This window comes from Chelonoidis abingdonii, chromosome 1, assembly GCF_003597395.2.
Source record: "Chelonoidis abingdonii isolate Lonesome George chromosome 1, CheloAbing_2.0, whole genome shotgun sequence".
Taxonomy (NCBI): Eukaryota; Metazoa; Chordata; order Testudines; family Testudinidae; genus Chelonoidis; species Chelonoidis abingdonii.
Window position 1 is genome coordinate 340666026 of NC_133769.1, and position 14316 is coordinate 340680341.

At 40.5% G+C, this 14316-nt stretch overlaps 1 protein-coding gene across 1 annotated transcript in view; it reads right to left on the reverse strand.

Moving 5' to 3' along the window:
• Positions 1-14316, reverse strand: part of DYNC2H1 (dynein cytoplasmic 2 heavy chain 1) — a 423384-nt gene that overhangs the window by 338336 nt on the left and 70732 nt on the right. Inside the window, 4 exon segments of the mRNA XM_075066411.1 lie at positions 4432-4562; positions 4670-4837; positions 9316-9418; positions 13473-13617. Coding sequence (XP_074922512.1) covers positions 4432-4562; positions 4670-4837; positions 9316-9418; positions 13473-13617 — 547 coding nt within the window.

Genomic DNA, 14316 nt, shown 5'->3' on the forward strand with positions numbered 1-14316 from the left:
TAACATGATCGGCACCCACAGCTGGGCTAGATTTTCGAAAAATCTGAGCACTCATGCCTGCTTCTCCCTGAGAACAACAGGAGCTCACTGATGCTGAGTGCTCTTTTGAAAAATTGGCTAACTCTCATTAAGTTCCTAAATGGGGTTCTGATCTTCGAAAGTCTGACCTGCAGGAAAACATTTTATTTTGTGTCTTTCAAAAGTTCCCATAACTATTCAATTTTTTTCCACAAACATTAAAAACGCATAAAACCTTTGCATCAACTGAACATTTGAACTAGCTTCAGTTCATAACCTCTTGGAAATCTTGGGAGTAATCAGAATAGATCCATGTATGTGACTAACTAAAGAGGTACGTCCGCCAGGACGAGCAGACACCAACTACGTCCTCTAAAAAGAATGATCCTCCCAGGAAAACTCAGCACTCTGGTCTATCTCGAAACACATATATCAGGACTTCTTGTGAGCAAAGTAAAAGTCTCTATCGTGCCTGTTATCTCTGTCCATAATGAAATAATACCCTACATAAAAATGAGATAGATTAATATTGTGTTAATGATAATGCTAAGTGTAACTAGATAGAGTGAGATAATGTTCCAAACATTTTACAAAGTTAAGAAAAACAATGAGAAAAACTTAAGAGATGACACTGATGTTCTTACAATCTTGAACTCTTTAATCTAGTAGACTAAATTCGTTTACCTTGCTGTCCTGTTCCAGCATGGATAGACTTTTCAGAGTCCAGTAAAGAAGTCACTAAACCGAAGGTTCAGGGTAGACAACCAAATATGTTATGCTCTGGAGTCAGGGAGTCGGCAACCTCTGGCCCAGTCCGATGGGTAAGCACCCTCGGCAGGGCTGGGCCAGTTTTGTTTACCTGGCACGTGTCGGCATGTTCAGCCAATTGCACGGTCCCGACTGGCGCGGTTTGCTGCTGTCCCAGGCCATGCGGGCTGCGGGAAGCGCGGCCACCATGATCCACCGGCCCGCGCCCGCTTCCTGACACGCCCGTCATTGGCTTGCTGGGAACATGTGACCGCAGCGAGTTGAGGCGTAGATCGATCCAACCTGCGACACGGCAAGTAAAGGCAAAAACTGGCCCAGCCGCGCCAGGGTGCTTACCCTGGCAAGAAAAAAAAACAGCGTGCCTGGAAGAGCGCTTGCTATACATATAGACCCTAGGCATAATAATACTTTAGAACTGTTAAAAAATATTGCAAAATAGAGAATAAAACATGAACTATTAATCAAACAACACAATTGGATGAATTTTAAAGTACACTAATTAGGCCACCGTAGTGACAGGTCTCGCCAAACTGTGCTCCAGTCCACCTTGTTAAGGTCATCTAGAATACATAGACTGATATGCGGGACCTGAGAGATCATCTAGTCAAGTCCTTCATGAACTAAAGCAGTGACTCGCAGTACTCCGCTGAATGATTAGATTTATGTTTATTTGCTGCTCACTTTGTTGCTAGAGGAGAATCGAATTGAGTTTCTTGTGTATAATTTTCAGAGTTTGCGCCGGGTGTTTGGACTCTGTAATCTTTGTCATGTTAGAGCGTTGCATGTAATTCACAGAGGTTTTCCTTTCACCTTTTCTTTAATTACGAACATCTCTCTTTCCAATGACCGTGCAATTTAGTTTTTTCCTTGCTTTTAGACCGGGTTTTTTGGCTCTGGCACAGATTGGAGTGAATACGTCGAACCTGCAAAGAAATAACAGAGGAAAATATTTGGGGGAACACAGAAATAAATCAAAAAGAATCCTCCATAAATTGTTTAACATTGGCGGGTGAGGCTAAGAATCTATCTCAATCCTGCAAGCGAGAAGGAGAATGCAGTAAGAACGTTAGGGATATTTGGGGGGAAGAAGAGTTTCCATAGTCTCCCATAACATTTGTTTTAACCATTTGGTGTGGGCAGCTACTAGATCTAAGCTGGTAAATAGTAGGGTATTCATGCAGGTCCCCACATCTGTACCCTGAGTTCAGAGTGGCGTGACACTTTAACACTGCTCTAAAATTCCAATGATGGAGATTCCATAACCTCCTCAACAATTTATTCCAGCGCTTAACCATCGTGAGAGTTAGGGAGTTTCACTAATGTCCATCCTAAACTCACTTGCTGCAATTTAAGCCCATTGCTTCTTGTTTCTATCCTTAGAAGTTAAGAAAAACAATTTTTCTCTCTCCTCCTCGTAACAACCTTTTAAGGACTTGAAACTGTTATCTTGTCCCCCTCAGTCTTCTCTTTTCAACACTAAACAAACCCAATTTTTTCAATCTTCCTCATAGATCATGTTTTCAAGACCTTTATCATTTTTGTTGCTCTTCTCTAGACAGTCTCCAATTTGTCCACATCCTTCCTGAATTTTGGCACCCAGACTGGGCACAATACTCCAGCTGAGGCCTAATCTGCGCAGAGTAGAGCAGAAGAATTACTTCTCACGTCTTGCTTACAACACTCCTTCTAATACATCCAGAATGTTGTTTGGTTTTTTTGCAACAGCATTACACTGTGACTCATATTTAGCTTGTGGTCCCTATGACCCCCAGATCCCTTTCCACAGTACTCCTTCCTAGGCAGTCATTTCCCATTTTGTATGTGTACAACTGATTGTTCCTTCCTAAATGGAGTACTTTGTATTGTTCTTATGTTATGTCCTACTATTTACTTCAGACAATTTCTCCAGTTTGTCCAGATCATTTTGATTTTAATCCTATCCTCAAAGCACTTGCACCCTCCTAGCTTGGTATCATCTGCAAACTTTATAAGTTGTACTCTCTAGGCCATTATCTAAATCAGGAGTCAGACCTCTTGCACGCGGCTCGCCAGGGTAAGCACCCTGGCAAGCAGACCAGTATGTTTACCTGCCGTGTCGGCAGCTTTGGCCAATCGCGGCTTCAACTGGCTGTGGTTCACCGTCCCAGACCAATGGGGGCAGCAGGAAGCCGCAGCCAGCACATTCTCTCGTCGCCACACCGCTTCCCGCAGGGTAAGCACCCTGCAAGCCATATGCCAGAGGTTGCCGACCCTGATCTAAATCATTGATGAGATATTAAACAGAACTTGACCCAGATTTTCTCCCTTATCTCCCTCATCTGATCCTTGGCTCTGACCAGTGACCAAATTGCCCACTGGTATAACTTAGAAAGCCTTAGCTCTATAAATTATATCAGCTAGAGTGGTCAGCTACCCAGCCCAATCTGACCGCAGGTTAGAACTAAATTCTTGCCCTATATACTTCACAGTACTGAGCTGGCCACAGCTTTGAAATCAGCATTGTTGGCATTGTTGGCATTGTTCCCAATGAAGACTAATGGCATTTTGGGCTGTATAAGCCGGGGCACTGCAGCAGATCGAGGGATGTGATCATTCCCCTCATTCGACATTGGTGAGGCCTCCTCTGGAGTACTGTCAGTTTTGGGCCCCACACTACAAGAAGGTTGTGGAAAATTAGAAAGTCCAGCGGGGGCACAAAAATGTTAGGGGGCTGGAGCACATGACTTATGAGAGAGGGAACCGGGATTGTTTAGTCTACAGAAAGAGAATGAGGGGAGATATTGATAGCTTACTTTCAACTACCTGAAAGGGGGTTCCAAAGAGGATGGATCTAGATTGTTTCTCAGTGGTACCCGATGACAGAACAAGGAGTAAGGTCTCAAGTTGCAGTGGGGAGGTTTAGTTGTTTCGTGTATTAGGAAAAACTTTTTCACTTGGACAGTGGTGAAACACTGGAATGGGTTACCTAGGGAGATGGTGGAATCTCCTTCCTTAGATATTTTTAGGGTCAGGCTTGACAATGTCCTGGCTAGGATGATTTAGTTGGGAATTGGTCCTGCTTTGAGCAGGGGGTTGGACTAGATGACCTCCTGAGGTCTCCTCCAACCCTGATATTCTATGATTCTATGATTCATTGCTGTACAATCATGGAGCACTACACACCTGACAAAGAAACTCACAGAGTTCTCAGGCCACCAAACCTTGTCCCTACCCACTATCCTTCATGGGCCCTACATGGGCAGAGCAAGGGACAAAGAGCTACTGAGGACTACTTGAAGTTGTGGGGAGTTGATTTCCATGCGTTTCCCATCTCCAGAGCCTACTACTCCAGTAGGTGTGGAACCCTGCCATGATTCCTTCCACTATCGCCTGACTATCCTCAAAATCAGTTAGACCAATTTAGAGCCAGCACAGTGTCCCTTCCTCCACACGTTCTGGATTTGTCCTTTCTTGCTTAAAAGCATGCCAACTTCTGTTACTAAAATAACTGTATCTCCCTTTTAGAATACAAATTACATTCTATTATTCTAACCAAAAAGAAAAATCTCTGGCAACATAGTTCTGGTTACTTTAAACAAGGTACAAATATAACTATAGACTTTTGAAAGTTATTTCTTTTGTTTTTATTCCTTATTCTTGACACACCTTTTTGATAACATCTTTTAGGTCTTCTGAATTTAATTTGCCAAGTGGCTTTCCATGAGGTGGTAATGCCTGCTCTGGTGCTCTGAATGTTCCTGCCTCATGATGAGCTCCCCATGTTACATAGAAGCTATCTGTGAAAATATAACCATAAATGTAATAGGAGTCTACATTCTCAAGTGATAAAGCATATTACCAAATATTACAACAAATCTCATGTAATACATTTTATATGTTTTACCTGCCATATTCTCCAGGATATCTGAGCCCCAGTCTCCTTGAAACACTTTCATTAAAATATTATCAAATATGAGGAGTTCTTTAGCACCAACAATCTTGTCACGGAAGAGGCGACGGGCTTCATAAGCAACAATTTCCAAAACGTAATCTAGTGTGTGTGTTGATGACCCTGCAAAGTATATATAAATGTGTGTGTATCTGTTGATGACCCAACAAAGCAGATAGATAGATAGATATTTTTGCATTTCAAAATACAGTCAAATTGAAAAAGAGTAAATAAGATTACATATCAGCATAAACACATCAAGAGGGAAGAAATAAAAGAAAAAACAAGCATTATAAAATATTTTTTTAAATCTTATGGGTACAAACAAGGACAAATTACAAGCACATAGAGAAATAAATATTTTAAAAACAAGTTTTCTGCAAAGTACACTATTGTTTAATAATTGTTTAGTATGCTCAAGGTGCTGAACACAGAATAAAAACAAATATATTGTAATAAAAATAATATAATACTACCCTTTTAAAATAGAATCCTATAAAAAAAACCTGGAGATCCAATTTTAAAGGGGGAACAGAAAGTAACTAGTAATAAAGAACACAAGAACATAAGAATGGCTATACTGGATCAGACTAATGGATCACCTAGCCCAGTATCTTGCCTTCCAGCAGTGGCCAATACCTGGTGCTTCAGAGGGAATAAACAGAAGAGGCAATCATCAAGTGATCCATCCCATCGTCCACTTCCAGCTTCTGGTAATCAGAGGTTAAGGACACCCAGAGCATGGGGTTGCCTCCCCAACCATCTTAGCTAATAGCCATTGATGGACCTATCCTCCAGGAACTTATATAATTATTTTTTTGAATCCCATTATTCTTTTGGCCTTCACAATATCCCCTGGCAACAAGTTCCACAAGTTGGCAGTGTATTGTGTGAAAAAGCATTTCCTTTTGTTTGCTTTAAACCTGCTGCCTATTAATTTCATTGGGTGTTCCCTGGTTTTTGTGTTATGCAAAGGAGTATATAACACTTCCTCATTCACTTTCTCTACACCATTCATGATTTTACAAACCTCAATCATATTCCCTCTTAGTCATCTGTTTTCTAAGACAAAAAGTACCAGTCTTTTTAATCTCTCCCATATGAAAGCTGTTCCATACCCTTAATCATTTTTGTTGTCCTTTTCTGTACTTTTTCCCATTCTAATATATCTTTTTTGAGATGGGATGACCAGAACTGCACGAAGTATTCAAAGTGTGGGTGTAACATGGATTTACATAGTGGCATGATGATATTTTCTGTCTTATTCTCTATCCCTTTCCTAATGGTTCCTAACACTGTTGGTTCTTTGTCACACTGAGCGCATGTTTTCAGAGAACTATGCACGACTCCAAGATCTTTTCATTGAGTAGTAACAGCTAATTTAGAGCATCATTTTGTATATATAGTCGGGATTATATTTTCCAATGTGCATTACTTTGCATTTATCAGCATTGAATTTTATCTGCCATTGTGTTGCCCAGTCACCCAGGCTAGTGACATACCTTTTTAACTCTTCACAGTCCGCTTTGGACTCAACTATCTTGAGTAATTTTCTACCATCTGCAAATTTCACCAACTCAATATTTACCCCTTTTTCTAGATCATTTATGAAAATGTTGAACAGCACTGGTCTCAGTATAGAAGCCTATTTACCTCTCGCCATTCTGAAAAATGACCATTTATTCCTTTCCTTTGTTTCCTGTCTTTTTACCAGTTAGTGAGCCGTGAGAAGACTTTCCCTCTTATCCCATGACTCCTTACTTTGCTTAAGAGCATTTGGTGAAGGACCTTGTCAAAGGCTTTCTGAAAGTCAAGTACACTATATTCACTGGATCACTTTTGTCACATGCTTTTTGGAAAGAATTCTAATAGACTGTTGAGGCATGATTTCCCTTTAGAAAAGCCGTGTTGAGCCTTTCCCAACAAATTGTGTTCATCGTGTGTCAGAGAATTCTGTTCTTTACTACAGTTTCAACCAATTTGTCTGGTACTGTACTGAAGTTAGGCTTACCAGCCTGTAATCATCTGGATCACTTCTGGAGCCTTTTTAAAAACTGGTGTCAAATTAGCTATTCTCTAGTCAGCTGGTACAGAAGTGGATTTAAAAGAGAGATTACATACCACAGTAGTAGTTCTGCAATTTCATATTTGAACTCCTTCAGATCTCTTGGGTGAATACCATCTGGTCCTGGTGACTTATAACTGTTTAATTTATCAGTTTGTTTCAAAATTTCCTCTACTGACCACTCAAGCTGGGCCAGTTCCTCAGATTTGTCTGAGGAAAAAGAATGGCTCAGGTGTGGGTATCTCCCTCACATTCTCTGCAGTGAACAGCAATGCATAAGAATTCATTTAGCATCTCTGCAAAGCCTTATCTTCCTTGAGTACTCTTTTAGCACCTCAATCATCCAGTGATCCACTGGCTGTTTGGCAAGCTTCCTGCTTCTGATGCACTTTAAAGGATTTTTTTTTTTGGCCTCGTTTTTGAGTCTTTGGCTAGTTGCTCTTAAAATTCTTTTTTGGCCTGCCTAATTATACATTTACACTTGACTTGCTACCATTTATGCTCCTCCTTATTTTCCTCGATAGGGTTTAACGTCCAATTTTTAAAGGATGCCTTTTTGCCTCTAACCACTACTTCTACTTTGCTGTTTAGCCATGGTGGCACATTTTGGTCCTCTTACTATGTTTTTTAATTTGGGGTATACATTTAATTTGAGTCTCTATTATGGTGTTTTTAAAAAGTTTCCATGCAGCTTGCATGCACTTCACTTTTGTAACCAAACCTTTTAATTTCTGTTTAACTAGCTTCCTCATTTTTTTGTAGTTCCCCTTTCTGAAGTTACAAAAAATAAGTCCAAAGCCAAGGCAAAAAATAAATCCAAGAACAGATAGTGGTTATCTTTGGGAAAAATAAAGTTTTAACATGCTCCTTACAAGTGGAGAAGGGACAAGATGAGATGAGTTTCAGGTGGAGCAAATTACTCACCACACTCCTCATCACAGAAAAAGCACAGTCATCCACCAGCTTCAGATATAATAGTGGAACCCTTAAACAGGGAGAAATCCCCACTTGGTGTAAATAAGTGTACCTTCATTGACCTAAGTGGAGCTATGCTGATTTACATGCCCCTGAGGCTCCAACCCAATTAGTAGACTGTGAGTACAGATGCTTATCAGTTCAATGCGACCAAGGCATGTCTCAGATTTAGCCATCAACTACATCTCCACTAATGCCAATTTAAAACCTAACTGACACTTTTCAGGAAGACAATGTAAAAAACACACGTCTGTAAATGATCCCATAAAAGTTCACAATTATTAGCACAAAACAAATACAATAGGATTATTATAAGATTATTCATGACCCAGTAAAATATCAATTCCAAAGGAAGGATAAAAATCAGACTGGAAACCAGCCTAAGCTGTCAGTTTCCAAGAGTACCTAAAACTTAATTCCATTCAGTTTATCAGGAAAAGGAAAAGTTTGAGGAAAAGGAAAAGTTTGAGAATAAGTGGTCATTAGAAAGCACTTCAACATCATGAGAAGGATTGGTCACACCCTTCCTTTGTTAAGCAGTGTAAGAATGTCCCTCAGTAGTGCCAATGCTGCTATACCCCCCACATCCACACACTTTAAGCAACTGATACAACTAAAGTCATTTGTGGCCAGCCATTGTGGGTATGCCTACACCTCAATGTAAGACCAAGATTCGAACTCAGGCTCAGGTTCAAGTACTACACAATTCCATGGGCCGGCTTTCTTTGTCCTCTGGACAGTCAAGTTTGGTGGACAGTCAAGTTTTTCCACACTGCACCATAAACAAAGGGCTAGAGCTGCCACATTTTGGGAGGGCACTAGGAAGTCTGGGATATGGGTGGTTGAACTTGGGCCCACATAATGCAGTGTAAATGTTGGCACCCACAGTTGGGACCCAACATTCAAAAATTCCTAAGCTGGGGTTACAAATAAGTGTAAACGCTCAAGCCCTATGTTAAGAAACCTGAGGTGTGCTAACTCGAGTTCCACTTACCCTGGGCTTACTTTGAAATGTAGACATACCCTGAGACATCCTCATCAAAAACCAGATCAATTGCAGAAAGTGGAGTCCACAGATTTCATAATCAAAATGACTGAACAGCCTAGACTTATTTATTTTCTTTCAACTCAAGATAGTTATTACCTATATTTTAAAATCTCACACTATTTTTCAAAATTAAAAACAATAACATAACTTTTTATGCAGTGGAACTTCTGTTTTTCAACTGACATTAGGGCCAATCCTACAAACTTCCCAGGTTTCAATGGGGATTCAAGGAGGGAGGGATAGCTCAGTGGTTTGAGCATTGGCCTGCTAAACCCAGGGTTGTGAGTGAAATACTTGAGGGAGCCATTCAAGGATCTAGGGCACAAAAATCTGTCTGGGGATTGGTCCAGCTTCGAGAAGGGGGTTGGATTAGATGACCTCCTGAGGTCCCTTCCAACCCTCATATTCTGTGATATGGAGAGTTTGCAGGACAGATAAATAACAAGAAACATCACAAAATATTTGAATATTCTAAAAATGTTTTCTCTTTTAGAACAAATCAGAGTAACTCACCTCCTGTTAAATCATATCTGAATAAGCCAAGAACCCACTGAGTAAGAATGTATGGTGTAAAGAGGTAATGACTATGATCATCAACTGTGAATTTTGCTCGTACCTGAAAACATAAGTTATTCACAACACAGTTTATATTTTAATTGCAAAGATTTCTTGACAATTTAGTTCAAATTTTTTCTGTGCTTTCACCAAGTAGATTTACTTCAACTGTACAAGTTCATATATTTTGTTAATTCATCTGAAAAATACACAGCTTGGGTTGTTTACATTTTGCTTTCAGACCAAAAAAGCAAAATATCTCATTTCTAAAATATTTATTCTATATTATTTCTGAGAAAAAGGTTACGTTGGAAAATTACTTCCCTGTTTCTTCCATGGGAACAATCTCTCTTCCAGTCTAAAACATCTATAGTGGGTTGATTTTTCTAGTTTGGCACCAGGAGAAGAATTTTGTCCAAATTCTTGGATAGACTCTGACACTCTCTACCTCAGGGGAACACCCTGCACCCCCATGTTCATCCTTATAATATGTTTGTGTGGTATCCAATGCAAAGTTTGTCATGTCAGTGTCTTCAGAAGGCTCATGATGCACTGAGCATTGTTGTTATAGTAATGTTATAGGTTGTAATTTCATGTATATAGTTATGAGGCTGAAAATGTGTCCCTGTGGCTTAAAACAAGCCCAGGCAAAACTCTCCAGGAGCAGAAGGGCAGTTCACACCCCATCAGGGCATGTATGGGACAAACCCAGCCCAGCCTCACAGGAACAAAGGACACTAGGCAGCAACAAAGGATCTGTTGGACTCTTGAGTGAGTCACCCCCCTTCCTTTGGGCGGTTTGGGACGAGGAGAGTACCCTCAATGAGCTGAAGTGGGGGGGGGGGTGTAAACCGCCCAAAGGGGAAGAAAGAACATGATAAAAGGGAGAGACGTTCGCCATGTTCTTCCTCTCTCTTCTACCTACATCTACAGACATCACCACCAGGTGACTGAAGCACTGATCAAAGGGGCAAGTCTGGCTGAAGGGCAACCAGTCAGCCTGTGGTGAAAAGCATCTAAGTTTGTAAGGGCACTGAAAGTGTTAAGATCAGCTTAGAATGTGTTTTGCTTTTATTTCATTTGACCAAATCTGACTTGTGTTTTGACTTATAATCACTTAAAATCCATCTTTTGTAGTTAATAAGTTTGTTTGTTTATTCTACCTGAAGCAGCACATTTGGTTTGAAGCTGTCAGAGACTCCCCTTGGGAAAACAAGCCTGATACATATCAATTTCTTTGTTAAATTGACGAACTCATATAAGCTTGCAGTGTCCAGCGGGCATAACCAGACACTGAAAGACGGAGGTTCCTAGGTTTGTGTCTGGGACTGGAGATATTAGCTCGTGTCAATCGGATGCACAATTCAAGCAGCAGGTGGCCAAAAGTGCTCAATACCATAGCTGGGAGCAGCTTACATGCTAGAAGCTGTGCGTGAATAGCCGGGGGTTCTCACAGCAGAGCAGGGTAAGGCTGCCTGCCTCTCTGAGTCAAGGATTGGAGTGACCTAGAAGATCACCAGTCCAGATAACACCAGGGGAACGTCACATAGACCAAGAGGATGAAAGGCCTCTGCAAGGTTAGGAGGATATCCCAAATACATTTGATATGTATATAACACATGCTTTCAAAGGATCTGTGGTCAGACAAATCACATGTATTAAATATGACTGTATTTGTATAGTGTTCCTTATGTATGGTACATGATTTGTGTGGGGCCGAGGTATATTTCTGGACAGAAGATGCTACATAAATGTAAGGTATAATGAATAAAAAAAATAACAAAAATGCATATCATAATTTGGCTGACTGACAATGGAAGTATTAACTATTTATTTATATCTAAAAACATACCTTGATTTTTAACTCATGGAGTAACTGCATAGCTCTTTTTGAGGATGAGACAATTATCAACACAGATTTATACTAATAACTCATAAAATATACAGATAAAGAATAAGCCATATGAAAAGCATGCAAGACATGAGACTGCAGCTGTTTACCAAAAGGATAACAAATATTTTGATCTGATTCTCCTTAGACTATTATATGTAAGGTATTGATGTTCAAAATGTGTAGAATCTCAAAGGATAGAAATGTTGTTACTATTCAATACACAGGTAGTGTTTCTTTATGTGTTTGTTCTATTAAACCTGTCAATTGTGGTCTGAAATGGTTTATAGGTAATATAATTCTCTGAATGGTGAGAAACGGCCTACTTATTACGTTCTGTTAACTTGGCTCTACCTCCACCATAACTTTTTATCATCTTAAAGATTCAGCCTTCCACTACTGGAAAACTTTTGGCTAAGCTAAGTTTCCTTAATCAAGATTTTCAAACATCTAATAACCTTGCCTTACCAGAATGACACTTGCACATATTTCTTTGAAGATCTGAATTATGTGACTAGTTGGAGGTTGTCCCAGGCTCCATCTGCTTTTAAGGATGTGATCATTCTACCTAGATGTGTGTTAAGCACTTGGGTCTCAGTCCATATAATTACTCCTACTAAATTCAGTGAGACTATGCTTAAATGCTTAAAGTGATTACATGCTTGGCTGGGACCCTACAATTTTGAATGGGAAGTTAAAAATGTATTTGTGTGCCTAAATGTCATGTTTTATATGCACACTATTTGGTATACTTAGTCCTGTCTAAGTTTGGCCCCCATCATCTTACAAAATCATAGTATCTGAGCAACTTGCAATCTTCATGTGAAGCAGAGTTAGCTTCATTTTACAGATGTGGTATGGAGGCACAAAGAGGCTGAATCCACCATTTACTAGTGTAAATGATAGATTCTCTGGAACTTGAAATCTTTAAATCATGATTTGAGGACTTCAGTAACTCAGCCAGAGGTTATAGGTCTATTATAGGAGTGGGTTGATGAGGTTCTGTGGCTTGCAATGTGCAGGAGGTCAGACCAGATGATCATAATGGTCCCTTCTAGCCTTAAATTCCATGAGTCCCTAAGGGTATGGCTACACTTACAGCTGTACAGCGCTGGGAGTTACAGCTGTCTTCGTACAGCTGTGTAGGAAAAGTGCTGCAGTGTGGCCACACTGACAGCTACCAGCGCTGCAGTGTGGCCACATTTGCAGCATTTGCAGCGCTGTTGGGAGTGGTGCATTGTGGGCAGCTATCCCAGCGTTCAAGTGGCCAACGTGCTTTCAAAACAGGAGGGGTGGGTGAGTGTGACAGGGAGCGTGGGAGAGACAGAGAGAGTGGATTTATTGGAGCTGACACTGTTCTCAGCTCCCTGCCTTGCAAGTTCTAAGGACTGGAAGATACACAGCACCTACCTTCAATCATTTAAAAAGTTTGACCCTTCCCCCACCCCTCTCTTATTCACTAAATGCAAATTTGCACTCCTAAATAGCCTTCAGACCACATAAGCAGCTGCTCAACACGGACTCCCCCCTCCCCTCTCTCCTCAAGCAAACAGCTGTGAACATTCCAAAGCAATTCCCTGCCTCCGCTCGCTCGCTGGAGCAAAGAGCAGCTGTGTTTGTTTTTTAGATAAGTAGCTCCGGGGAGCTCGTAAGTTCAGCCATTCTTCCGGTTTGTTGTGGACAGGAATTCTGGAATACCTCTTAATACCCTGGAGGCCAATAAAAGCACTATTGGTGGCCCCACTTGATGAGCAGCACTGCATCAACGGCACTGCAATCGTTACACCCCAAGCAGATCAGGTGTGCAGCCAGGGAGTTGCAGCGCTGGCTGTGCCTTGCAAGTGTGGACACAGAGTAAGTTGCAGTGCTGTAACCCCATCACCAGCACTGCAACTCTCCAGTGTAGCCATGCCCAAGTGACTTGTCCAAGCATACACAGGAAGTCTGTAATGTAGCAGGGAATTGAACACAAGTCTCACAAATCCTAGACTAGTGCCCTAACCACTGGACCATATCCATATCCATAACCATATCCATAACCACATGCATGTACCCTTCACTTTAAATCTGAGATCAACATAAAAAAAGTTACTTGCATTTAGATTTTAAATATGGTGAAACACTGTATAATCTATTGTTACTGTCTAAAGCCAGAGAGTAAAAGACAAGGCTGCTTCTCAATTTTTCATCTCCATTTCCCAAAGAAGAAATCAAAGCACTGTACCTGCTCATATACTTGAACCATAGATCCTGCCAGCTGATGTATTTTTGGTAAGGAACCCCAAACAGAGTGATTCTTTAGGTTTTTGTGAAGCACAGGCTCTAAATATGCACTATAAATTGTTTGCAGTTGGTCTCTTTCTGGATAGCTAGAGGAAAAAAAGAAGAGTCCAAGGAAACTGTGATGTATCAGCATTCTTAATTTCCATACCAAAAATGGGTTTAGATTTATATCTATAATTTACTCTGAATCTTCAATAAACAGAGCCTTAGTCCAGCAGTAACTTAAATACATTTGGTTTTATCTGAATATGCAACCCTCAGAGACCTTCCACATGTATCTTTAAATATGTTCCAATTTATAAACCCAATTTATAGACCCTTCCTCACAATGTAGTTAATCCACTAAACAACCAGCAGTTTAAAATAAGTAATCATACTTGAAAACTTATTTCAGATACTTAGGAACAACTCTGTGCATTAAAATAATTATATATTGCTCTTTAACTGGTTTCAAACACCAAGAGGTAGCAACATTGATATTATATGTGAAGATTCTACATTATTAGGAAAGATTAGAGGCTTGACTTGCCAGATACAATCACATTCAGTGTTTTCAAGTCTCACATCAAGGAGGACAGGCAGAGGCAAACAGACCCTGCAATCTGAATCTGAGGGTACGTCTACACTGCACGATTATTTCGAATTAGCTTAAACCGATATTACAAAACAGATCTAATAAAATCGGTTTAGCGTGTCCACAGTGGGATCCTGAAATCGATTGTTTGCGTCCATGGTCCAAAGCTACCATCGATTTCAGGAGCGGTGCACTGTGGGTAGCTGTTCCT